General features: G+C 50.5%; 1 protein-coding gene and 2 pseudogenes across 1 annotated transcript; 2 read left to right on the forward strand and 1 right to left on the reverse strand.

Annotated features, from left to right (window-relative positions):
- Positions 1-395: 395 nt before the first annotated feature.
- On the forward strand, positions 396-6,799 carry LOC119375447 (uncharacterized). Its single transcript, XM_037645626.2, has 6 exons — positions 396-414; positions 1,961-2,095; positions 3,837-4,373; positions 4,559-4,990; positions 5,076-5,884; positions 6,641-6,799. Exons 1-6 carry the CDS (start codon positions 396-398, stop codon positions 6,797-6,799), a joined length of 2,091 nt encoding a protein of 696 aa, XP_037501554.2.
- A 1,810-nt stretch (positions 6,800-8,609) lies between these two features.
- On the forward strand, positions 8,610-16,822 carry LOC119375448 (putative nuclease HARBI1; annotated as a pseudogene).
- Positions 16,823-17,446: 624 nt separating this feature from the next.
- Positions 17,447-26,608, reverse strand: LOC119375451 (putative nuclease HARBI1; annotated as a pseudogene).
- Between the last annotated feature and the right edge of the window lie 1,125 nt (positions 26,609-27,733).

Raw genomic sequence — 27,733 nt, forward strand, 5'->3', positions numbered from 1 at the left:
ACCAGCCATCCATTGTTTTCGTTCTTTACTATAGATTGAAATGCTCTTTTACTGAGTTGTAGAGCTTGGGAGTGTGAATCCTTTTTTCAGAATAGAAAACATTTGTTAATAGATATGAAAAAAATACGATAAGAAAAGCTGCAACAACTGGTAAGTAATGTACTGAGTGTGTAATTAGTTCATTACTGTTTTTGCAGGGAGGGAGCGTTCCAATAACACCCTGTATTTTGTACGATGGGGCTGATCTTCCATATGCAAGGAACCTTTCGCTCCATGCAGACAAAGAACTCATGTTCCGTACGTCGAACGGTGAAGAAAGGGTACTTGTACTGATGTCAGCACATTGGCTCCTGAACGTAGAGTACGCCCGGAAGGCCTTCAACGTTTTTGTGACCATGGAATGGCTGCTACTCGGTCAGCGATCAATCTCACCAAGAACACCAGTTGTTAAGCTGTTGAACGTGTCAAAAAAGCTACAAAATAGGCCTTAGCTTCCGCAGGGACAAAATCCAAAAAACATATATTGAAAACACAAATAACTACTCATTGCATGATGAAAATATTACTGTTAGTATAAATTCAATTTTATCGCGTGTGGTACATGTGACACATGTGACAAAATCTAGTTTATACAAAAGTAATCTTTTCATCATGTAATGTGTAGTTATTTGTTTTTGAATATACAGAAAAGATTACTGTAGTGATACTGGCACTTCATTTCAACTTATTTTTTGCTCCAGTTTCTTGTGACATGTTATGAGTCATTTTGTTCCTGCGGATTTTCATCATGTTCTCACAGGTCTTTTTGACTCAGTGCTTTGTGACTTTTTGCAGCATGTAGAGTAACCTTGATCATTTGCTGTTGAAATTTTAGCATAACAAAACTGCCAGTACTTGTCAGTAAAATTAGTGTGTCGACTATTGTTTTGGAATTTATGTTAGTTTTATGACAATCTTTTAGTTTTGCAACGATTTCTCTTAAAACAAATAAATACTCATATTTCATTCAATTACCAATGATTCTGTTGTTTTTGCTTGGAAAGGGATAATCCTTAAAATTTGTCTGAGCACGCCTATATAAAATTTCATTCTACTGCTGTGATGCAGGTCATGTTTCTGCAGTGCGGTTGTGATCAAACCATCCCTATTACATGTATTTCCTGCATATTATGGCATTCAGTATGAGCTGTAACATGCACGCCATAGTCAGATTGCTCACCTGTTTTTGTTAGAGCCGCAATCCATTGCTTTTCAGTAGGCGGGAAAAGTTTCATCATTGCCGCAATGTGCACAGTCTTTTACTTCACTCATGTGCTTTCCCAAAAAAGAGAAAATGGAAGCCTGCTGAGCAAAGCGTCATTCTGAGTCCTTATCGTGTCGCATGAGTTATGTGAGTTATGGAGAATCGCTGCTCGTGTATCAGCTACAGCTGTTGGGTGACAGCGCTCAGAAAGTCGACTATATACAGCCACACTGGTATGGGCACTGCTGCAGTTTTTGGAACTTTTTATCAATCCATTTTTATCAAGGTATTGCGCATTTCTAAATCATCTTAACAGGAGAATTTTTTCTCAGCTGCACCTGAAGGGATCGCATCACGCTGATGTCTAATGCCCCAAGGGGGCTGGCTCGGAAGAAGTAGCATGTGTGCTTCCCCCTTTTACAGCCACCCTTTTAAGGGTGTTTTTGTGTATTACACCCCACTCGAACGGGTGTAACTTATTGTAACACCCATAGTTTAGGGGTGTTCATAAACACCTATTAAAGTAGGGTGTAATCTGTCCTTACACCCTACGTTTTTAAGGGGTGTTTCTAAACACCTTATGTTTAGGGTGTTTCTAAACACCCTAAAAGGGTGTTGCCCATGGGACAAAAAAAATACACCCTTAAGGGTGTAAAATTTTTTAGAGTGTAGTGGACATCAGTGGTGCCACGGGTGCTCGTGTGGAATGTGTTGCAGTTGTGGTTCGTGTCGGTGGTACGGACACAGGCGTTGCCAGTGTTTACGCCAAGCACAACAACCCTGGTGACAACTTCGATTGTGACTTTGTGGCCCGACGGAGTGCCTGCTTCCCCGGACCCCACGTCATCTGTGGTGACTTTAATGCTCACAATGTTGTATGGGGCTGTGCCGAGACCAAGTCCAGAGGCAGGGAACTCCTGGAGGTCGTCCAACGTTGCGGTCTCCTTATCCTAAACACCGGCGCGAGCACCTTTTTGCGACGTGGCTCTCGCCCGAGTGCGATTGATCTCGCACTCGCATCTGACGGAGTTCACTACGACTGGAGACGTGCCGCCGACACACAGAGTTCGGACCACTATCCGATCACCCTGGAGCCCCCCGGAAGCAGTCGCCGCATCATGCGCACCTACAACACGGTTCAGTGGCCGCGATTCAGATATTTATGCGGGGCCATCCCCGAATCCTGTGACTTTATCGCGGCTCTAACCGATTGTTTCACGACTGCAACCACCCGCTGCTCGGTTCCCGCTGGAACTCCTGCTCCCGACATGAAAACGCTCAACCTTCGTGCTGCTCGTAGACGAGCGCAACACATAGCCAGGCGGTCACTACAGGATGAACACTGGACGGTTTTCAACCGTATTGACGCTGTCAGCCGCCGCCACGCGCGTCAGCGAAGAGACCGGAGCTGGGAGGGGCTCTGAGTGTCACTCCACGACCCGCGAAACACCCGCCGTGCGTGGAGAATCTTCGCGGCAACACTGCACCCCAGAACAGCTCGATACCCCGTCCTCTCCGTTGCGGTTGCCATGGGCATAACTGCCTCAGCCCTCGCCGAACTCATGGCGGACAATTTTGCACCACCCAGCCAGCAGCCACTCCAACGTGTGCGACTACCTGAGCTTCCCATCGGCAACAGGCCTGAAGTATACGCGCCTCGACGCTTTTAGGGGCGAAGCTCCTTAAGGCGGCACCCGTTCGTCCCTCGTAGTAGTGCGTAACCAGTCGTAACGCTAGTACCAGATCTTGACCTCCAAGGTGGTGCCGGTGGGAGATTTTCCTGTGCGTTGTTGAACAAAAAAAATTCGCAGCGTGATCGTTAACTAAAAGCCGAATTCTTCTGTCTCTCATTCCCCATTAGCAGCCATTGGCATGTTCCAGTAGGAAACGTTAGTAGAAGTAGATGTGTAAGTGTTAGCTAAAAGCCGACTTCTTCTGTCTCTCATTCCCATTAGCAGCCATTGTTTACCTCCAAGGTAGTGCCTGGTGAGATTTCTCCTGTGCGTGATTAAACAATAAAAATTGTGTTCAAAACGCCGTTGATTGATGAAATAAACCAACGAAAGACGCCAGATGTTTTCTAAAAGCAAAACGAAAGAACGCCAGATGTTTCTAAAGCAAAACGAAAAGACGCCAGCTGCTTAACAATAGACGCCAGATGTTTTCTAAAGCAATGGTTTTCTAAACAATGAAAATTCACAGCGTACATGTAAAATTAAAGTGAGCTGCAAGTCGTCATAACTCATCGAACCTTTAGTATAAACGCGCCCGATCTCACGTCGGTGATGATGTACTGGGCAGAATTCACGGAAGATTCACGGTTTACCGATGAACCTCCGCAGCTTCGCCCACTCATCATCATTCACTCCGTGGATATGCTGTGATTTTTTTCCCTACTGAGGGAATCCTCGTCGAGATTCGTGAATTATGTAACGCGGACTTCACGATCAGTGAGCTCACCCTTGTTTTTGACCGCCGCAAACGTCGCTCCGCACCCGGTGGAGACGGCGTCACCTACGCAAGCTGACTCAGAGACAACTATCGCGGCTTCTTGGCGCCTACAACCAAGTCTGGCAATCGGGACTCATCCCAGCTGCGTGGAAAGAGGCCCTTGTTATGCCCATACGCAAGAAGGGTAAGCCTGCCTCCTTGCCGTCCTCCTACCGCCATGTCTCCCTCACGTCCTCCGTGGGAAAGACGATGGAGGCCATGGCGCTAAGGCGACTCAACTGGATCGCCGACGAACTCGACTACTTCGCCCCCACGCAAAGCGGTTTTCGTGCGAGCCGCTGCACTGCCGATGCGCTCGCCGATGTGATTGCCTCGCTGGAACACGCCAAGGCCAACGACGAGGTTAGCTACCTTGTTTTATTGGATGTCAAATCCGCTTTTGACAGTGTTCCGCACGCATCCACCTTGGACGCGCTCAGTGACCTCGGCGTGTGCGGCCGCATGTTGGAATACCTCACCGATTTCCTCAAAGGACGCTCCTTACGTGTGCGCATCGGAAACGTGAGCAGTGAACCCCGCCCCCTCGTTGCCGGCGTTCCACAAGGAAGTGTGCTGAGCCCTTTTCTTTTTAATCTTGTGCTCGCCAGACTTCCCGACTTCATCCCTAGCCGCACCCCCTGTGAGGTACGTACGCCTATTTACGCGGACGACATTGCCATCTTCGCCAGTGCTCCGAGAAAAAGCGTGCCGCTCTTTTCGACTCAGTCCAGTGCGCCATCAGTGCCGTAGACGGATACATTTCGGGAGTTGGCCTCTCCCTCTCAGCCACGAAAACCGAGGCTCTCCTCGTACACCCTTGTGCAGCCGCACGATTCAAGAGCCCCAAGCTCTCACTTCGAGGCACCCTGATCCCCTGGAGCACCAAAGTACGCTACCTCGGTGTCGTCATAGATCATCGTCTTTCCTGGCGACCAGCGGTTCGCGAGCTGCGCAACACGAACCGAAAAGTTCTCTGCGCGGCCGCGGCCTCATTGCCCGAAGGCGTGGCTGCACGCCAGCTCGCCCTGCGTATTTACAACGGCGTCGCTACTGCCAGAGTCCTCTACGGCCTGCCTCTGGCCTCTCTCCGAAAGGGACAGTGGGCCGAACTTGACGCCGACCACCGAGCCGCGGTGCGGACCTTCTACGGCCTCCCCAGCAGCACCCAAATTGGCCCCACCCTTGCTGAAGCGGGGGAAATGCCCATCTCCCTTCGTGCGGCCAAACAAGCCTTCCACCACCTCCTACGGATGAAAGGCACGACCCAGGGACAGCACCTAGTCGAGAGGCTCTACTCTGCCTCGTTCTGGTATCGGGCAGCGAGCAACCGAGCTTCTTTCAGTTGTGCCTGACCACTCCTACCGCAACTGGACGGCCATCCCTCCCCATCGCCACACCCCGCTCGAAGTGCGGAAAACCCCTCCGGGTGTCAAGACCAAGGCGCGCACCCCCGTTCCAGCGATTCAACATGAATGTGCCGCTCTCCTGCACGACCAGCTGATAGGACGCACCCTTGTTTACGTTGACGGCTCTGTCCTCTCCGACGGCTCTTCGGCTGCGGCCTGTGTCGCGCCATCTCTCGGAGAAGTACGCAAGTGTCGCCTCCCTTGCCCCGCCTCTTCCACGGCTGCCGAACTCGCGGCCATCAACCTAGCCGCCGAGCTCCTTGGCGAACACATCGCAGTCAACTCAGCGGCGATTCTCTGTGATTCTCGCTCAGCACTGGCTGCAATTTCACGCGAGGATCTCGGCGGACATCTTGCACAAAGGATCGCCCGCCAACTCCATGCTCTGCGGAACGATGGATGCGACATTACCCTCCACTGGGTCCCATCTCACGTTGGGATACCTGGCAATGAGGCGGCCGATCGTGCAGTGAAAGTTGCGCACGACCCCGGAACGGCAATTACCGGTTTCGTTTCCTCTGCCGACGTCGGGCGTCTCCTAGTCGCCCGTCACGTTCGCGAGCAACCACCGGATGCTCGTGTTGCGAGTGGCAACCCCCCACGTCGCCTCCCACCTAAAGGGCTCTCCCGGGCTGACCTGCGCCTGCTGCTCCGGCTCAGAATCGGCTACAATCGCGCGGCCGAGTGCCTACATCGCCTCTCCGGGCGTGGCAGTACCTACTGCTCTGACTGCGGTGACACGGAGGTATTTCAGCACCTCCTACTACACTGTCCGGCTGCTGACACAAGTAGGACTCCTATGCTAGCCGTATACGCTAGACTTGGTCTTCCGCGGACCAGCGCCACGCACCTCCTCTTTCCTGGCGGAACCGAGACTCGGTCAAGCGGGCGCTATCAGCACTGCTTGACTTCCTCGGCGGCAGCGGCCTCCGAAACCGCATCTAATTTTTTAAAGCAGAAATAGCGAATCCCCAACCCTTTTTCTTTCTCCTCCCTCTATCCTTTTTCTCTCTATTATCTTAACCCCCCCCCCATTCTCCTCCCCCGTGCACTACTGCTGAGGTGACCTCCCCTGTGAGAGACAATTGCGGGGTGCACTTTTCTCTTCATTTCAATCATCAAAAAACACTCCCCCCATTAGCATGTCTGTTTTACTAGAATTTACGTGTCAAAAATTATTTTGTATATATTTAGCAATACTGTGAATCCCGTCAGGAACTTTTCCAGGACTTGGTTCACAACTGTGTGCAGTCATTATGCATGCACGCAATTATGCAGTAGTAGATATGGATACAAAAAATTGTACGAAATAATGCTAATTACTTCCCGTAGAGAGCATACCGGGCTGTTCACAGAAAGTAATGCTGTGTAAACTGACTGATATTACCCCAAACCGTTCTCATGTACTTTTGTGAGGTTTAGCATGCACTTGCACGACATGTTTCGCGTCATGGCCAGCACACCTTTGTACTTGTAATTCAACTTTGTTCTTTGTGTGCAGATGCCCTTTGCCCAGCACCACGCCCCGGGCAGCAAAAGATTGACTTGCCAAAAAGGCAGTACATTTCAACTGCGAGATATAAAGCTCGCCAGTCAACTCAACATTGTGCTGCCATTGAAGCACTGGTTCATGAAGGACAGTTTCTTTTTCGTAAATTGATTATCTTGCATGCTTCCATGTACGTTGAGGAGCTGTCCTCACTGTTATTATTATCAAGATGTTTGTGTGGTGTCATTGTTGCATGCAACTAGCACCTGTTATTCATTTTCGTAATTACATTATGAACAAAGTTATTTCCAGTGTTGTGTGTTCACGTAGAAGCATGGAAACACACAAGTAAGTCTGCCTGTACCGAAAAGCTGCAGTGTTAAAATACCTTTCTGATAACATAGCATGCCGGTAGGGCACCAGTTCTGTTTCTTTTGTGTATGCAGACATTACCAATATCGCACCATGGCCAGCTTTTGAAGGAAAAAACGTAATGACGCAAAGAAGACGGGGACGAAGCGAAGACACGAACAGTTTTTCCCTCAAGTTATGAACCAACTAGCTCAGCAACAAGCCCTGCCAGCTTTTGAAGTCTCCGCTCAACCAGGAGCTATGGGCTTGCCGACATCTACAGTACAGGCGCCCTCAGTCATAAAGCCCAGCTGCACGCTGCTCCAGTAGTGCTGGCGACATGTGGTCTCTCAAGTTGGATTGTGTGACTAACATGTAGCAGGCGTATTGCAGATAAGTTGTTTCTCCACTTAATCGAAGTGGTTTGTTACTGCGGTTGTTCATGTAGCTAGTATTATGTACTTTTATCTAAGAAGTCCTGTGTAAAATCAGGCCACCTTTTGATATTAGATATGTGTGATTAACATATTTCGTAGACCTCAGAGAAAGATGCTGGATGTACAGTTATTTCAAATGAAATACTTCTCAAGTACGCTGTAGTAAAGCGTTAGTAGCTGCTGCTGTGGCAACGCTGAGGTTAGAATGAATGCAGTATTCAAGTTTATATCTGCAAGTAACACTGGCCAGCTGCTACACTTCTATTTTTCTTGCTGGCCTGAGTGGCATATTGGAGTCACAAGTGCCTTCCATTTACGTGCGTAGCTGATTTGTAGTAGCTGTCTGAATACGATGCGTGCATGTCTGGGCATTTATACTCGTACCTACTTCAAACAGTGAAACCAACACCGCTTACGTTCGTGAACTTTCTGAACCCTTATGCAATTGTTTTTTTTTATTATGTGTGCAGACGTGTCATTTGAGCCAGTCCTGCCAGCAACGGAAGGTGCTGCCTCTACAGTATTGCATGCAGTGCCACCATCCATGACAGATCCCCCTGCAAGTAGCACTGCACGCGCTCACACAGTGCCTGCTGAAGGGAGCAACGCGCAACGAACAGCGCCGACAGCTGCTCCACAGGGAAACGGGAACGCTTTGGCTGGCGCAGATGCACTCCTGCCATCGAGATCGGCACGAAGCGGTACAGCAGCGGTAGAGCGGGTGCTCGCCCTAGAAGTTGCTGCCCGAATGGAGGCACTAAAAATGATGAGCGACGCGAAGCGGAGCTGCACGCCGCGGAGCTGTGTTTGCGTAGGCCGCAGCTGTCCCATCAACGACAGCTGCACACCGTGCGAATGAAGCAGGAACAGGAGCTCCATAAAATTCAGATGCAGCTTCTGGAGTAGCTGCTGGAGCAGCAAAAGTGGCGCTTTGATATGGAGCGCCAGAAGCAGCAGCAGCACGCAGAAAGCCAGGAGGCAGAAACATAAATAATTCCTTGGCCCGTATTCACAAACGCTCCTCGACACGAAACTCGACTTCAAGGGATCCTTGAGGACTGTCTCGCATTGCAGAAATCACTCTCGACGCGAAACGCCCCTCGAATGGAGAGAATCCTCAGTGTGCTCCTCGAGAGTCTCGAGGTAGGTCCGAAGCTCCCTTGTGCGCTCCTCAGAAGAGTTTGCAGGTAAATATGGCAGACGTACCGTCACCATACTGCTTTTTGGAATTCGCTTTTCATGTTCATGATGCTTCCGACGAACTTGCAAGCAAGTCAGGTGCCACGAATTGTGTGCCTAGGCACTGGTTAAGGGATTGCTTGAACCCTTTAGAAGAGTACAGTGACACGGAGTTTCTCTCAGGGTTTCGCTTTACGAAGAGCACCGTAGCAAGTCTCCTGACATCTCTCCCGCTCATGTCGAGCATGGACAACCGCGGTCAGCCACTGCCTCCCACATTGGAGCTTGTCATTGCGCTGCGCTTTTACGGCGCAGGTACATTCCAAGTCGTCTCTGGAGATTTGGTAAATGTGTCACAGTCCACAGTCAGCCGTATTGTAGGGCGCATCTCACGGTTCATTGCAAGCTCCCTCTTTCCTACTGTTGTGAAGTTTCCTCAGACCTCTGTAGAATGCAAGGAAGCGATGAGAAAATTCTACGAAATCGGAGCGTTTCCATGCGTTGCAGGGTGCATTGATTGTACTCATTCGCATAAAGAGCCCCGGCGGACCAAATGCAGAGGTCTAATAAAATCGCAAAGGCTACTTCTCGATCAACGTGCAGGTAAGGTCCCTGCATGTCGTTCTATTTTTATCTGCTGAAGCGCATAGTGAGACTGCATTCTAAAAGGACGGACGGACGGATAGACCGACCGACCGACCGACCGACAGACAGACAGACAGACAGACAGACAGACAGACAGACAGACAGACAGACAGACAGACAGACAGACAGACAGGCAGTGAACCTTATTGAATCCTGAGGAGTTACTGACAAGACCGCCTAAAGGGGTCCGTCGTAACCACTGGCCTCACCAAAGAAAAACCTTTTTTTGTTGTTGTGCGCAATACGTTTGGGGGAAAAGTCACATAAGGAAGAGCGCGCACTTACAACTAAATTGTTGCTCAAATGGAGGGTATATAATACCCGGTGCGCAAGGAAATGAAACAACACAAAGAATGAGCGAAGGACGGCGTCTGTGCAAAACAGCTCATTCACATGACGAAATCACTCTTTAACTAAAATGTGCTGATGTTGATTATCTGAGAAGTTCAAATACGGAGCACTCACACACTCGGCAAAACGTTTTTCTCAAGTGTTTTGCACACACACAAAAGAAGAAAAATGTTATTCCTTTTTAGAATGCAGTACCACTCAGCCCAAGTAGACACCATGTTGCTTGGTCAGATGTCACCTGTGCACATCAAACAATCTTAGACTAAAGCTATATCGACATTTCAAGTTGTCGGGATAACATACTTCAATTATTCTCGGAAACAGAAAAAAATTTACGCATACTTACGAAATATGTTCTTTTGCTAAGTTGTCTTCATGTGAATAAGCATATCCAGAGCAGCGCAGTTGTGAATTTTGGCTTACTTCGCAAAGTGTGTCCTTCGATACGGAAAACATGTGATGTCAGTTTATTGTACACGCTATTTCATCAGAAAGTCGTTGAATTACTGAATCGCTTAAAATTTTAGAGGCTACATAGAGGGCTTTTAGACTGGTCCGCACCACGACCGGGAACACGTCTTTAAGTTTTCTTATTGTGTTTTGATAGTTGAGCCAGTTCGCGCTAGAGCCATACTGATTTCTTGTTTATAGGCCATCACTAGGCCCCAACTTGAATTTCTGGATGTTGTGATCGGCTGGCCGGGATCTGTGCACGACAGTAGAATATCTTACAACAGTCGAGGAAGAGTCCTGTTCGAGACCCAAATGCTACCTGGTGTACTGCTTGGCGATGCAGGCTATGCTTGCACATCATTCTTGATGACGCCGTTCTCCAAACCAGGACCATCAAACAGCCCCGAGGCCCGGTATGTCTCATTACACAGCATAAATGACGCCATGGCCGTTCGCAAGGGGGTTTATTGACGACGTCTGGTAGCAGGTAGACCGCAGGTTCAGCGAGAAACAAGCAGGCTCTGCAACCACAGCTCGCGATCAGCGCTCGCGCCTTTGCCCCAAGAGCTGAACCCACTGGTGAATGCCTTCCTCTTTCACCACTACAATACCCCGGCGACGAAGAGGAGCCATCCTGGCGACTCAAGGTGACGAGAGGACAGGAGGGTCGTAGTAGGGCTTGAGGCGGCTGACGTGTACCGTCTCACGACCAAGACGGCGCTTGTCCGTGGACGGCTGGACCGGCTCAGTCACATAGGTAACAGGAGAGGGGCACTTGATGACGCGGTAAGGGCCGGTATACTTCGGTGCAAACTTGGGAGTCAGGCCAGGAGAGTGAAAAGGCAGTCGAAGCCACACGAGAGAGCCGACGGGGAAAGTGTCCGGGGCCACATCACGGTCATGGCGAACTTTTTGGAGGGCTTGATTATCCGCCGTGAACGAGCGTGCGAGCTTACTACACTCTTCAGCATATTCGGCCATTTCGGAAACTGGGCTGAATTCCGAGGCATCGGGATTGTACGGCAGTATTGTGTCGAGGGTGCTGCATGGCTCACGGCCATACAAAAGAAAGAATGGGGAAAAACCTGTTGTGGATTGTGTCGCAGTTGTAGTGGAGAAGATGCACGACCGAGTATGCGCCTGTGAAGGAGGACGAGAAACGACCCGCGTTCTGATTGCGCGAGAGCCTGTGCCGCCTTTTGCCAGCCTTGCACTGTGTCAGCGTACGGTCCCTTTTCGTCGCGACTTCATTACACCAATAAACCTCATCACATTTGGTGGAGGTTGCTGAGATTCCCAACCAGACCTGGAGCTCCGCTCTCGCAAGTTGGCCGAGCGACCACCGGACAACATGACTGACGCAGTCACTGCCCAGCCAGCACCACCGGCTGTCCCGACCCCCTGCCCCGGCTCTACCCGTCAACGAGACCCGCCCATCTTCAGCGGAAGTGGTGAGCACGACGTCGAAGACTGGCTCTCCTTGTACGAACGCGTGAGCGCTAGCAACAAGTGGGATGACGACTCTAAGCTCGGCTACGTTATCTTTTACTTGGCTGACGTCGCTAAACTTTGGTTCACCAACCGCGAATCCGCCATCGCCGACTGGTCAGCCTTCAAGACTCTCATCACCGAAGCATTCGGCCGACCAGAGGTGCGCAAACTCCGCGCTGACCAGCGTCTCCGCCACCGAGCACAGCAGCCTGGCGAGACATTTCCCAGTTACATTGAGGATGTGCTGGACCTCTGCAGGCGGGTTAACCCATCTATGCCGGAAGACGAGAAGATCAGACACATCCTCAAGGGTATCGAAGATGGCGCATTCCAGATGTTGCTGGCGAAAAGCCCGACCACTGTGGCAGTGCTCGTAAGCCTGTGCCAGAGCTTTGACGAATTGCGCCGTCAGCGGTCCATCGCCCGGCAAAGTCTCCCACCACCAGATTCGATCTCGGCCTTCGCAGTAGCAAACGGCAACGTTTGCCAGGGCACACTTACCGACCAGATCAAGGGCTTTATCAGAGAGGAAGTGGCCCGACAGCTCTCCCTGCTGCCTCATAGCGACGCGCCCACCGCAAGCCTGCCCCCGACACTGCAGCAGGCCATACGCACCGAAATTTGTGGGGCCCTCCCTGCAGTTCCGGGGTCTTACCCGTGCACTTCCATGCCGTCCCCCCTCTCGAGCGCCGGCTACGCACCGCCTGCTCCATCTCCACCTCTCAGCTACGCAGCTGTGGTTGCGCGGCCCCCACCGCATCCAAGCTCCTTATCGGCACCACCCCATCGCGCCTCGCCTCCAGTTTACAGGCCCCCACCACACTTCTTCCGTCAATCAGACGCGTGGCGCACTCATGACAACCGCCCCATCTGCTTCGCGTGTGGCGTCGCTGGCCATATTGCGCGCGTCTGCCGCCGCCGTCCCACACCTGCGTACGCATCCTTCGGAAATCCTACCTACGCGCCGCCACATGCCACCACATCAGCGTCTGAACAGAGGCACTCCAACTCGGATCGCCGCTCAGAAAGTGCTCGTTTCCCTTCTCCTCGTCGCCGGTCGCCATCGCCTATGCGTCGTCGACCACCTTCTGGTGAGGGAAACTAATCAGTGCAGTTCCGGAGGCAAGAACTGCAACTTGTGCGCAATTCTCAAGTCCTCCATTTTCGCCGCACAACGTTATTGATGTCGTTGTTGAGGGAGTCGCCGCACTAGCGCTTGTAGATACCGGGGCCGCCGTTTCTGTGATGAACGCGAACTTTTGTAGGAGACTCAAGAAAGTGACAACGTCTCTCTCTGGCATGGTGCTGTCCACAGCTAGCGCGCAACGCATTCATCCCTCAGCTGTGTGTACGGCGCGCGTCGTCATCCGAGACATTATGTACATCGTTGAATTTTTTGTTCTGCCATCTTGCTCTCATGACCTCATCCTGGGTTGGGATTTCCTTTCACGTCATGAAGCTATCATCGATTGTTCCCGTGCGGAAGTGTCCCTTGTGCCAACATGTGATTTGTCATCGCCCGACCGTCCTCTTCCCTGCAAACTCATCGTTGATACCGACACGACCTTGCCTCCGGAAGCTTCAGTCCCTATTACCCTTTCGTGTACTTCTGAACCTGACGCCACGGTAGTGTTTACGCCATCTCCAGTGTTTACTGAACGCAAGGGCATCGTTCTCCCATTTGCCGTACTCACAATTGCCTCTGGGTCAACCATAATGCTGGTTACAAACCCCTGCACCTACCCCATTGCCTTACTCCGTGGTGAAACTTTAGGATCTGTACAACCTGTCGACCACATCGATGATCTTGATTTTCCCGATGACACCACATGTCACACTGCCTCAATCACTCCTGTATCTCAGCCATCAAGTTCGTCAGCGTTCGACAACGCCATTGACGAAAACCTCTCCCCCTCTCATCGCCGCCAACTTGTTGCTCTCCTTGACAAGTTTATCTCTACTTTCGACTTTCAACAACCTTTGTTAGGCCGCACCACGACTATCAGTCATACTATCGACACCGGCTCCCACTCGCCCCTGCGACAGCGGCCTTACCGCGTTTCCGCCGAAGAGCGCCGCGTCATTACGGAGCAAGTGGATGACATGCTTCAACGTGGAGTCATACAGCCTTCTCAAAGTCCTTGGTCATCACCTGTGGTATTGGTGAAGAAAAAAGATGGCACCATTCGATTTTGCGTCGACTATCGCCGCTTAAACAAGATTACAAAAAAGGACGTCTACCCGCTACCGCGAATAGACGATGCTCTTGACTGCTTGCAAGGCGCCGAGTACTTTACATCCTTGGATCTGCGTTCTGGGTATTGGCAGGTGCCAATGGCTGAGTGTGATCGCCCTAAAACAGCCTTTGTAACGCCCGATGGCCTATATGAGTTCAACGTCATGCCATTTGGGCTCTGCAACGCGCCTGCAACATTTGAGCGCACGATCGATACCATCCTTCGCGGCCACAAGTGGAAGACTTGCTTGTGTTACCTGGACGACATAGTAGTCTTCTCCGCAGATTTCCCGACACACCTTGCTCGTCTGCACGAAATTCTTACGTGCCTAACTTCTGCGGGCCTACAACTTAACACCAAGAAGTGCCACTTCGCAGCACGGAAGCTAACCATCTTGGGACATGTCATCTCCAAAGACGGCGTTCTTCCGGATCCCGATAAGCTTCGAGCTGTCGCCGAATTCCCAAAGCCCACCACGATGAAAGCCCTAAGAAGTTTTGTCGGCCTCTGCTCCTATTTTCGCCGCTTCGTGCGTAACTTCGCGTCCATCATCGCACCTTTGACGAGTCTGCTTGCCACCACCAAAGGTATATCTGCGTGGTCACCTGCATGTGATGACGCATTTCGCCAGTTGCGCCGCCTGTTGACCTCACCACCTATCCTTCGTCACTACGACCCCACCGCTCCCACAGAAATTCACACCGATGCAAGTGGCGTCGGTCTTGGCGCTGTTTTGGCACAACGCAAAGGCACCCAAGGTGAATACGTTGTCGCTTATGCAAGTCGCGCTCTAAAGAAGGCTGAATTAAACTATTCCGTGACAGAGAAGGAGTGCTTGGCGATCATCTGGGCATTGACGAAGTTTCGCCCGTATCTTTACGGCCGTCCTTTCGACGTGGTTACAGACCACCACGCCCTATGTTGGCTTTCCACCTTGAAAGACCCGTCGGGACGCCTGGGCCGTTGGGCACTTCGGTTGCAGGAATACGATATTCGTGTCGTCTATCGTTCCGGCCGCAAGCATGCGGATGCTGATGCACTCTCCCGCTCGCCAATAACCCCAGATGTGGCTTCTCTGTCGCCCCACGTTACCACCTTGTCACCACTCAGCACCAATGACATGCTTTCGGAGCAGCGTAAAGACCCACACCTTGCCTTGTTGCTCGACTACCTTACCGATCCGTCTGCTGTCCCTTCGACGAGAGCGCTACGCCGTCAAGCAGTCCACTTTTCCGTGCGAGACAACATTCTGTACCGCCGCAACTACATGCCAGATGGTCGGAAGTGGCTCCTTGCTGTCCCTAGCCATATGCGCTCTGACATCTGCTTGAATTTCCACGCGGATCCCCAAAGTGCTCACAACGGCGCCCTGAAAACCTACGAAAGGCTGCGTCAGCGATATTACTGGCGAGGAATGTATCGCTTTGTGCAGAAATACGTTCAGTCTTGCCCTACATGCCAACAAAGCAAGACACCTCCGCGACACCTTACTGGCACGTTGCAGCCGCTCCCGTGCCCGGCTCGCCCATTTGACCGCGTGGGTATCGACCTCTACGGCCCCCTCCCGTATAGTGGCTCTGGAAACCGGTGGATTATTGTCGGCGTCGATCATCTGACGCGCTACGCTGAGACTGCAGCTCTCCCGGCAGCGACCGCCCGCGAAGTTGCACTCTTCATTCTTCGCAGCTTCATTCTACGCCACGGTGCTCCGCGGGAACTACTCAGTGATAGGGGTCGCGTGTTCCTGTCGGAGGTCATCCAAGCCCTCCTCGCTGAATGCAACATCGTTCACCGGAAATCCACCGCCTACCATCCACAGACAAATGGTCTCACCGAACGGTTCAACCGCACACTCGGCGACATGTTGAGGATGTATACATCCTCAGACCACACCAACTGGGACACTGTACTACCTTTTGTTACGTTCGCTTACAACACCGCGACGCAAGCGACTACCGGCTTTTCCCCGTTCTTTCTGTTGTACGGCCGCGAACCTTCCCACCCACTGGACACCATACTCCCGTACCGACCTGATGCCTCTGAGTGCACTCCAGTTTCTGAAGTCGCCAGATACGCCGAAGACTGCCGTCAGTTGGCTCGTTCCCTGACAGGTGAAGCACAAGGTCGACAAAAGACGCGACATGACGACGTTCATCACCCAGCGCCTACGTTTTCTCCTGGCTCCCTTGTTTGGCTTTGGGTACCCCCCCACGTCCCTGGCCTTTCCTCTAAACTTCTGGCGCGGTACCATGGTCCCTACCGTATCATTCGTGCCACCTCGCCGGTGAACTACCTCGTCGAGCCCCTCACACAATCGCCAGATTTGCGCTGTCGAGGACGCGAGACCGTACACGTTGACCGTCTCAAGCCCTACTACGACCCCCTCATTCTACGTGCTCCCTGAGTCGCCAGGATGGCTACGCTTCACCCCGGGGGTATTGTAGTGGAGAAGATGCACGACCGAGTATGCGCCTGTGAAGGAGGACGAGAAACGACCCGCGTTCTGATTGCGCGAGAGCCTGTGCCGCCTTTTGCCAGCCTTGCACTGTGTCAGCGTACGGTCCCTTTTCGTCGCGACTTCATTACACCAATAAACCTCATCACACAGTATTGTATGCGTACGTCACGAAAGGGAGAATGACATCCCAATTGCCGTGGCAAGATCCCTTGCCAAGGCAGGGCTTCCTTTGCTAGCATATTATTGTTTCATATCTCGTAATGACAAACCGGTTGTTTCATGCAGGTACCAAGCTGCCCACAAACGAACACGGAACACAGTGGAGCGAGCGTTCGGTATATGGAAGCGACGTTTTCCGTGTCTTCACATGGATCTTCAGAACCGGCTTGACAACACACTGCTTATAATCACAGCGTGCGCTGCTCTCCACAATGTAGCCTGAATGCGTAACGAGCCATGCCCTCCCATCATATCGTTTCCAGCTACACAACGGCCACAGCAGCCGCAGCGCCATCTGCCCCTGCTGGCTCCCGTCGATACCTTAAGCGGCAGCAGAGCACGTGCTCGTCTTACCGCCATGTGCTTTTCGTAAATATTTGTAGTTTTATTCTTTTGTTAGATTCGTATGTACAGTGTAGTTAATTTCATCATTACACTTTTATGTTGTTTCTTTGCTTAAACGAAAGCTTTTGTTTGAACATATGAGTCCATGTTTTATTGAATATATTCCATGTAGCATACAGTTCTTCGCGTAACTTGAACGCGGCCCTGTTGTAAGCTGTACAAGGCCAGAAAACAAGTAAAGATTGGTTTCAAAATTTCAAAAGTTTTATGTTCGACAACCATTCTTTAAAATTACACTTCGTACATTGCCTCAATGAAATGGTTCTGGGAGCTTAATGTAGACAGCTGCCGCTCTTTTATGTTTTTTTCAAGCTGAAGGAATTCCAGATCAAGCTTGTTATTTTTTTCTCTTAATATCGGCGTTGTCGGATCTGCTCTTCTCTGACCACGAAGAAGTCGCATTTCCAATTTGTGCTTTTCTTGCTTTCTGTCTTCTTCGTTTTGGAGTAAAACGATCCGGGCCTCTGCCTCTGGAGCCAGCATACGCTCAACCGCAGACATGCGGGAGCCAGACCGGCTTGCTCGTTTAGTCACAGACGCAGCTGGATGCACCACTGGTGCTTCCTCCAGTTCATATGGTTCTGCAGTAACACTACCAGGAGCTGCAGGTTCCATACAGACTGTAAGCGAGGCAGGACTCGCAGAAGACGCTAATGAAGGAACCGATGACAAGGGCCTGTCGCATGGTGGTGAGCCTAGAAAAGCGAAAGCACATCATGTAATTGCATTCACCAAAGCAGATTTACAGCAGCAGAAAGAAGTATAAACGTTTGAAATGAAACATTTACTTACGTATACACATATACCCAGATTTGGATATTATTCTATAGCGAACCGATAGATGAAAACAATTAAAAAATGGACATTCATTGGCAGGAGGTGAAGGAAGAAACAGTTGAAGAACTGGTGTAGACCATATTGGACAGCACCATACGCAGTAATGTGACATATGTATTTAAAGAAAAATGAAACGTGCATGCAGACAAAAAAGCTCATGAACAAGTAATGGAGGCACCAAAGTGAAACAAATCCCGTTGACATTGGATCGAAGAAAAATATATTTCTGGAGGCGGACACCAACACGTGGACACAGTGATTGAACCCCAAGAATAGTTTCACTAACTGCTTTATAAGGCAAATAGCTATTTATATATAAACTGTCGGGAATGTGACACCGCGGGGGCCATTACCCATATTTTCAAGGTAGTCAAAGTGAGACCTCGAATGACCCATAGTCAAGGAGGCACAACATGGTTAGGTTGAAAAGACAAAAGAAGAACCCCGCGGCGGTTTCGTTATACTTAGAGAAGAGGATAACACTTTAACATTTCCCGCAATACTTGTAAAATGCGCGAACAGTACAATGTGCTAAATACCAAGTGATGCTGCGCTGTTCTCCTGGCGCTGGTTTACCATGAACTCAAATATGGCAACAGGTGGCAGTGTCAACACAGGCTGGTTTCTGTGTGCTTCGTCACTGTCGAAAGGGTTGGGAAGTCGTGTCGTCATATGTGATGCGACTGCTCCCACAAGTGCGAGCGATGGGCTCATGGGGCTGCATGTACGGGGTCACCCACCTGGGCCACAAACAAACAGAATTGCACGTCATTTAGGTTGGTCCGCGGGGAGGCGGGGTGAAAAAAAAACACGTAAAAGTTTCATTTTTTGCTTTTGCAAATTGCGCCTTTATTATTAAAACTTCATGTCATTAGGGAGACAAGCAGTGGGTCGTTTTTAATGGTAGTGTGTCAAAAGCACCACCACAATGACCAGCTGTTCTTACGTATTAAAAGCTCCACCACAGTGAAAACTACACTTTGTGACTAATCCACATAAATATCATTCGAGCAATTTCTTAAGCGCTCGGAATGTTATTTTATTGCCATTCAAATATTTGTATCCTTATTGCATATTTTTCTATCATTTCTGCAATTTTTTTGGTACCTACGTACGCTTATAATTGTTCTCACATTAGTAAAGCGCACAGAAGTACGGTTTAAAATTTTTGAAACAGAAAAGGAAAGGACTATATTGACTCCTTTTATTTTTTGATGTCACGGTCGCCAAAAACGACCGCTTGTTGTTGCCTCTCCTAGCTTCTCCATATACATGTACAGTACTAATACAACAGTGCACAAGAGTAGATCTGCGGCAGCTGCAATGCATGAAGAAAGGAAGAAAGAAGAAGAAGAAAACGAGATATACATAACCTAAATTTACTTGCCTGTCGCGTGGATGTCCCTCTTTTCTTGAGAGTCCTTTTTTTCACCGATTCTTAAGGTTGTCCCAGAGTTTGCGGAGCTGTTTCTCTTCTCGTGGCCTGATGTGCGGTTGGGAGTTGTAGTCGGCGCACAGGTTTCTCCATGCGATGTCTTTTGCTTCCACAGAAGTGCTGCTTGTTCGACGATTGTTAATCACGCGTGCGCACTTTTGCACTAGTGACCGCAGAAGCTCTCGCTCCTCCTCTCAGTACACAAAGCGCGCTGAGTGTTCCTTGTTAGCGGTGCCTTTATCGCTTACTTTCATATCGGTGTTGAGCCTAAATGCAGTACACAGACACCAAGTGCGCACAAACATAAAAGCAGGAACCTTGACCGCATGCAGTGCGCAACAGCGAGCCGACTGTTGTGTCGTCTGCCATACACAAGGGCCCTTGCACAGCATCGAGCACGCAAGGAAGTGGCTAGTTAAAATAAACTTTTGTATTATAATAAGTACGTCGAGTAAATTAAGACTTTTCTCTTTTGTTGCTGTTAAAACTAACCAAAATGAAATACAGGTGCGAACGACTCATTTACAAACAGACGGCGCTCGCAGACAAATGCGGTGGTCTGCAAGATTTGGTCGTCTGCTACATTTCGTTCGTCTGCGAAGCAATCGTTGCATCACATTTTCAGTGCGATGGAATCTATGCCGCGAAATATAAGTTGAGCAGGTCAAGGTAAGATTCAGTTGTTGTGGTCTTCTGTTTTACACCATTTTATTGTTTGCCACCTGACAGGGGAATATTTCTGTGCCAGAACTAAAATAAGAGCACACTGTCCCCTTTCCGAATGGTCGTCGTCTCGGGCGACCAATTACTGATTTCATTGCCTGCAGAATAATATGCGGGCGGCACGTACACGTGTTGGGATCTTCGATGCGTGTAAAGAAGTAATATGGTAACCTGCTACCGCTCGATCGCATACTAGGTTGTTATGTTGCCAGACACAACAACGTCAGGAGCTCAGTCGCCACAACACACGATAACACCTCCTCCGCTGTACCACCGACTCAAAAAAACGAACAATTGTAGAATGGAAAATAAAAAGTGTAGCGAAGCATTCCTACTCAGTAATGGGTCGTCCTGTCGAGCGCCTTCCAACAGTTTCTTGATGTTGCTCGACAGTTTCCCGCCGCATTCCGAGAGGATTCGTTCACAGGCTTGTCGAGTCTGTGAGATGGCAGTATCGCGTGCCGGCACGCAGCAGGATGAGGTGCTTTGTTTGTTAACGCATTAACAGGTCGTGCCCCTCAACGCCATCTGCGTTTCTGCATGCCAAATCTCGATGAATGTGCAGTTTTGTACATGGACAGGAATCAAGAAACGCGTCTAATGGTTGAGGTCTGGCATATATATATATATATATATATACCGGGTGTCCCAGCTATCTTTAGCCAAGGGTTAAAAATTACAATATTAGAGGCAGGCGAGTGAAATCAGTTGCAAATTGCTGACAGCCACCTTGCGCGCTACAGACAATTTTTTGTTTTGTAATTAACTAATTTGTTAATTAGGACGATTTAAATAATTTGCTAAATATTGACTTTAGGCAAGAAATGCTGCTTGCAAAGTTCGAGAGCGTCCTCAGAAACCCCAACTGCATTATTTGCGATAAAGAAAGTCTCACGTATACCATTTTTTCCAAGCTGCAAAGAAAGCCCGCGAAATACAAAAAGAACCACGTGACTAGCGCGCTCGCGCGCCGCGAGAATGCTGCCCTCAGCCGAGGTTTGAACGAACGAACATCACCTGCGGCCGGGACTCGCCGGCTCCGTTGCAGCGGTGGGCCTATAAGTGGGCGGTGGTTTCTTGGCCCGTTGCCAGCCAGCTGCGCGCGTGACGGTGCAAGTTGTAGCGAGCGCGAGCCAAGAAACCACCTTTAACTTATCGGCCTATCGCTGCAACGGAGACGCCGAGTCGCGGCCGCAGCTGATTTCGTTCGCTCAAACCACGGCTGAGGGCAGCATTCTTGCGGCGCGCGAGTGCGTTAGTCACGTGGTTCTTTTTGTATTTCGCGGGCTTTCTTTGAAGCTTAGAAAAAATGGTATACGTGAGACTTTCTTTATCGCAAATAATGCAGTTGGGGTTTCTGAGGACGCTCTCGAACTTTGCAAACAGAATTTCTTGCCTAAAGTCAATATTTAGCAATTTAGTTAAATCGACCTAATTAACAAATAAGTTAATTACACAACAAAAAATTGTCTGTAGTGCGCAAGATGGCTGTCAGCAATTTGCAAGTCATTTCGCTCGCCTGCCTCTAATATTGTATTTTTTAACCCTTGGCTAAAGATAGCTGGGACACCCGGTATATATATATATATATATATATATATATATATATGCACTGCAGTCTGCGTTATGACATATGCGAGTCGTTCCACTCTGATCCGCAGTGTGCACACTCTGGGGTATCGAAAACCTACCACCGCATTCGCCAACGTTACTTTTGGCGAGGGATGTACCGCTACGTGGAGAAGTTCGTTCGCTCCTGCATCGATTGTCAGCGCCGCAAAACTTCAACGCACCTGTCGCCAGCAGGTCTGCAACCTCTACCTTGCCCTGACCGACCGTTTGGGCGCGTTGGCATCGATTTATATGGGCCACTTCCCCTGACGTCCGCTGGTAACCGCTGGGCCATCGTCGCTGTAGACCACCTCACGCGATACGCTGAAACTGCTGCCCTCCCTGCGGCTACAGCGAGCGATGTGGCCTCCTTCCTGCTCCACCGATTCATGCTGCGTCACGGTCCACCCCAGGAGCTGCTCAGTGATCGAGGCCGTGTCTTCTTGTCGGAAGTCGTCGAAGCCATTCTCAAAGAGTGCAACGTTGTTCACCGCAAAACTACTGCTTACCACCCGCAGACGAATGGCCTCACCGAACGCTTCAACCGCACGCTAGGCGACATGCTCTCGATGTACGTCGCCGCCGACCACACGAATTGGGATGTCATTCTGCCCTTCGTCACGTACGCCTACAATACCGCTCCTCAGAGCACTACTGGTTTCTCACCATTTTTCTTATTGTATGGCAGGCACCCGTCGCACACCATTGACACAATCCTTCCCTACAAGCCGGATCGATCTGAATGTGCGCCTATTTCTGCCACAGCCAGACTTGCTGAGGAGTGTCGCGAGCTCTCCAAGACCTTTACTACGAATAGCCAAGAGCGGCAGAAAAGTATTCGCGGTGACACCACCAGTTCTGCGACCACGTTCCTTCCTGAAGCGCTCGTATGGCTCTCGGTCCCTACCACTGCACCTGGCCTCTCTTCCAAACTACTGCCCAAATACGAAGGCCCCTACCGTGTCGTCGAACGCACATCCCCGGTGAACTACCTCATCGAACCCACCGACCCATCTTTGGACATGCGCCGTCGAGGGCGCGACATTGTCAACGTGGCGCGCCTGAAGCCCTACCATGACCCGCTCATAGTGACAAGTTGCTAGGTCGCCAGGCGGCTCCCTTTTCGTAGCCGGGGAAATTGTAGCGAAGCATTCCTACTCAGTAATGGGTCGTCCTGTCGAGCGCCTTCCAGTGGGTCGTTCTCTTCTCTGAGAGCACGCCCCTCGTGCAGAGAGTCGGCCCCGCTTTGACTGTCGCTGCCGTGCGCCGTCGCTGAGTGCCCGTTGATAAACGTCTTGACAAAAGAAACATTCTTGTTTTGAGGCTCAAGACATGCTTTAGACAGCATATTTTGCATATTCTCTTCTCCGTGCGTCCCTCAAGTGCGTTGAGGTGGAGGACGCCTTCGTGAAGGGCTCCTTGTCAGAGAAAACGTTGAGGGACATCCTTGAATGTCCCTTGCCCCTCGAGTTGAGGAGAAGCATTTTCCTCAACTTCACAGAGTCGAGGTGGAGGGTCGAGTCGTGGAGCGTGTGTGAATACGGGCCCTTGTCTGTCACACACATCGTTTTTATGGGCAAGACGTACGGCACAGCTCTGGTGAAGGATAAAAATATGCTGCGAATTGGCAAGCATGGAAAGGAAACTTAAAACAGGACCAAAGTGTGTACATTAAGGATGTGTTAAACATATCGTCAAAGCAGAAGTCCTGATTTACATTCAATGGCATTCCACCTTTTGCACTAGTGCTGAAAAGTTCCTGGTTTTGCACAGACAGTGTAGAGTGACACCTTTAAAGGCGCAGTTATTCAAAGTAATTCCTTCTCAAGCAGATGTCCCTTCTACACTGCTGCTTCACCTTTTATAGTTGCCTAAAAAGAAGCGTTGCTATAGGTCGTCAAAACAGCCCTCAGCAGCATGTCTGATGATGACCTCGTCATAATGATGTCTCTTCAAGACATCATTATGACATCTTCAAACATATCGTAGCTGCTTAAAATGTACGGATGGGCTAGTTGGTGAGCCATGATTTTCGAATAGGCAGCGCACAAAAGGGCAACGAATACGTACACATAGACATGTTTGCGTCTTTTTATGTGTACGTATTCGTTGCCCTTTTGTGCGCTGCCTATTCGAAAATACGCTAGCTGTAAAGGACCAGCTCACGTGAATATGAGCGATGCAGGGCCACATTGGAACACAAGGCCTCAGTTTGGCAGCCACAACTCGGGACATCTGTGAGTGTTCATTGCCGACTGTTCCAACATTTCTGCATCCACTTACATGCTCCCAGAAGATTTCCAGATACTGGGCTGTATTTCTGGCAGGTATTCACCTATTTTAAAGAATCGGCTTGTAGACAGCACAGCTTGTTACCGGATTTTTCGAGCATGTTGGAAGGCCTCTCTGCGATTAATGTTCAAAAGCAAAATGTCATGTCTTAAAATGATGGAGCCCGCTTTTGAATGAGCTGTAAGGGCACGTCCCCCCCAATGTTTCTGACATTTCAGCGTGAATGTTCTTTGCAAACGTTTTCTACAGGCCCCGCCACGGTGGTCTAGTGGTTATGGCGCTGTACTACTGGGCGCGGTATCGAATCCCCGCCGCGGCGGCTGCATTTTCGATGGAGAAGACAATGCGAAGGCCTGTGTACTTAGATTTAGGTGCACGTTAAAGAACTACAGGTAGTCGAAATATGCGGAGCCCTCCACTATAGCGTCCCTCATAATCATATTACGGTTGCGGGACGTTAAACCCCGCATATCTTACTTGCCCAATTATATGACAAAGTATCAAGTTTTTATATGGTTGAAATGTCTGTTTCATTTCTGAACGAAAGGTGACGAAGCCACGAACCTCTCAACACCCCCTAGAACGTGCACATACATGGCTGAAGTGTTTGTCATCTCAGTAGAACAGAGTGACATTAGTTAAATTAGTTCATTAGTTAAATGCGCGAGCGATCAGCCGCGTTCGGCATCGCGAACCGAGCAACGTGTCCGTTTGGTTCGCCACATCAGTCTGCGGCCGCCTCAAGTGATGTGGCATCGCGACAGCTTGTGGTTCCGCGTCATGCTTGAGGACTGCCAGGTTGTGTAGGGCAGCACAGGCTGTAGTGATGACAGCAGAACGCTCCGCCAGGTGTTGCAGCGCCATGTCCAAACACGGGAAGCGACGCTTCCGCACACCAAAGGCCCTCTCGATGGTGATTCGGGTGCGGATGTGAGCTGCTTGATACCTACGTAAAAAATATGTTGCTCTTTGAACTCACACTCAATACTCAAGGAGGAACGTTACACCTTGGCATCATAAGCATATCCACTATTGCGGCCAGCGCTCTTATTCTATTGTAATATGGGATATAATCAGTGCACAAAATACAAAATGCTATACAAGTACCATGCTTATTCTAATTAAGGCCTTAAGCACAATAGCTTGGAAATAATTCCGCAAGTTTCATAAAGTAAACCAAACCTAAATGTCCACACACTACTAAACGGCTCTCGGGGCTGTCCGGCGGCACGTCAGCCGTCGGGGTCATGAGAAAGGAGAGGCACGGGTAGCCAGCATCGCCAAGCAGGAGACCCGGCACTCGCTTGGTCTCATAGAGAACACGTGCACGACTGTTGTAGAATATACGACTGTCGTGCACGGATCCAGGCCAGCTGGCGGCGACGTCGAAGAACTGCAGCTTCGGCCCTGCGATCACCTATTGAAAAAAAATACATATTGCATGTGCTGTTTTTCTGCTGAAACAAAAGTAAACTACGTACATCATACATGCGTGATCTTCTTTCAGTGTACTAGCATTCACTGATATTTCTGGCTACAGCCAAGTAATGTCAAAGACGTGAGACTATTCCATTCGTGTGCCTCTTAAAGCTGTAATCACGCGACGGGCGTGATCGCGGACGAGTCACTTGACATGTGACGTGATTCGGATCGCTCAGCAGCTAGCATTCACAAGAGAGGGGTGAATGGACGCTACAGGGCAGAATTTTGGTATTTCCCGTCGACCATCCCAACTGTGATTTGGGCCTCCGTCGTTTCGCGAATCGCTGCGCGCGGACCTGAGGAGGACCGCGCGGAATAGGTGACGTTGTATGTAATCCTCAGGCTCGAAGAGCGGCTTCGTCCGCCGTGTGGATACATTTTTACAAGGCCGCAGCGCCGCGCATTCAAAAGGACGCCCCACCGTTCATAAGAGCCTGAACGGGGCCCTAAATGAGTTCATTGATAACTACCGTAGCTGATTCTTTTGTCAATGTGCCGTTTATGGCATTTTTTATTTAAATCGCAAAAAGCATATGTAATGACATTATATAATTTGAATGTTAAATTATTATTTTTAAAAGTAACGCAAAACTAGTAACAATAAAAGAGAAGAAGTAGCAAGTTACCTGAACGTTTATCGAGAAGTTGCCCTTTCGGTTGCGGTAGACTTCTCCGTCCGGCCCACCAGGCGCTTTGATGCGGATGTGGGTGCAATCTATGCACCCTGTCACCCCGGGAAATTTGGCGATGCGGTAGAACCCCACCATCGTTTCGCGGAACCCGTCGTCAGAGCTGGGGAACTTCACGACGTCGGGGAACAAGTGCGTGGCGATCAGCCGCGACACGTTCAATAACGCGGCTCACTGTCGGCTGTGACACATTCACGAGGTCGCCTGCCACTACTTGAAATGTGCCCGCTCCATAGAAGCGCAGCGTAATCAGAAGCTGTATCACTGGTGGAATAGGGTGGCAACGGTTGTTGCAGCTCTCCTCAAGGGGTAAGCACTCAAGCAGCTTTTTCACGCTGCTCTTCGTGAAGCGGAAGCGTGCGAGGAATTTGCTGTCCGTGAAATGTTCCATGGGGTTTGACCTGTCCCTGAAGAGTGGTCGCGGTATGCCCACGCACTCCGCTACGTCACCGAATAGCTCGTCAACGCAGAGCCCATATTCGACAAACGAAGCGTAGTCCGCCATGATACTTGACTCAAGGAGCGATTCAAGGTAGCTCCCGCGCTACCTTGACAATCTCAAGTGAAACACTCGAGCTTTCCTCAAGTCGAGGTGCGTTTCGAGTGAAGGGCGATTTGTGAATCGGAAAACGGCCCTCAAGGAGCGTTTCGACTGAAGGGTCGAGTCGAGGAGCGTTTGTGAATACGGGGGTGAGTGCTTGCTGCCACTCGCTCTCCGATTGTAGTTCTGACCACGAGCCGCGTGACGGCTTGGCGGAGCGGAGTCCCGTCGCGCTTCCCGGCGTCTGTTCACTGTCAGTATTTGTGCTGCTCGCATCGTCGGCGCTCGACAGAACTACTATTGGGGGTGCGGGTGGCGTTGTCGCGGCACTCGTGTCGTCCCCATCGCTAGGCCCTTCTCTGTCCCAGTAATTTGGCACCTTCTTGGACGTAGGGGGCGGAGTCTTAGGCTCTAGCACTTGGAGGCCTGATGGAGACGCCTGCGCGTTAGGTGTGGCGGGTCCGCCAGTCTGGTCGGTGGTGGGGGGGTTCCCGTTCGCGGACGGGAAGGCGCGTGCTGCCGCGACGTACGATCGCTTGCGGAAGCGCTCCCTCGTGCCATGTTACCGAAGGTACCGCACCGTTTGCAGTAGGGAGCCGAACAGGTCGAGGCCATGTGTCCGACGGCCCCACATCTCGCGCACACCCGACGCAGGCCCGGTACTCGAACATCACCCCAAGCCCTGCGATGGTCTCAAAGTTGGGAACCGGCCTGCTCATTTCGATCTTTACGATCCGAACCCCGTTCAACTTATTCTGGCGTCTAGCCACGGTGGCGAAGGTGACGCTCTTCACCTTGCCGTATTGGACGAGGGCGTTCGTCAGCACTTCTTCTGATAGGTAGGCTGAGTAGCGGTACACATTATCGAAAGTAACCCGTGGCCCCACGGCTTCCACCGCCACCCTCTCGCTGTTTATCTTAAAGCATTCGGCCACCATAAGCCTCGTGGCCTGAGTCGCGTTTCTGGTGTACACGAGGAACTTCCAGCCCCTCATGTGCTGGAGCACGAATACACTATCGCCTCCCGCGGTTGCTTCAATCGCGTCAATAAGGTGATCAATCGTTACGTCGCAGTCAGGCGCGCTAAACAAAAAAAAAACAGTTTTCCCTCACCAGGAGCTCAAAATTTGCAGCAATTGTAGTAGGCGGCACCGCGAGCCGGGGGGCGTGGCTCGTTGTAAACTGGTCACGTGCAGCTTGCGCTGCACACTCGTAGACGGGCGGCTCAGCCGCGGCAGGAACCCCGGGATCTGTTGCGGCATCAGGGGT

The sequence above is a fragment of the Rhipicephalus sanguineus genome, chromosome 11, assembly GCF_013339695.2.
Source record: "Rhipicephalus sanguineus isolate Rsan-2018 chromosome 11, BIME_Rsan_1.4, whole genome shotgun sequence".
NCBI lineage: Eukaryota > Metazoa > Arthropoda > Arachnida > Ixodida > Ixodidae > Rhipicephalus > Rhipicephalus sanguineus.

Excerpts from the sequence above, each read along its gene's own strand:
- LOC119375447 (XM_037645626.2), top strand. Across the intron at positions 4,374-4,558 it reads CATCCCTAGCCGCACCCCCT|CCGCACGATTCAAGAGCCCC; the intron begins GTGAGGTACGTA and ends ACCCTTGTGCAG. Across the intron at positions 4,991-5,075 it reads CCACCTCCTACGGATGAAAG|TTGTGCCTGACCACTCCTAC; the intron begins GCACGACCCAGG and ends AGCTTCTTTCAG.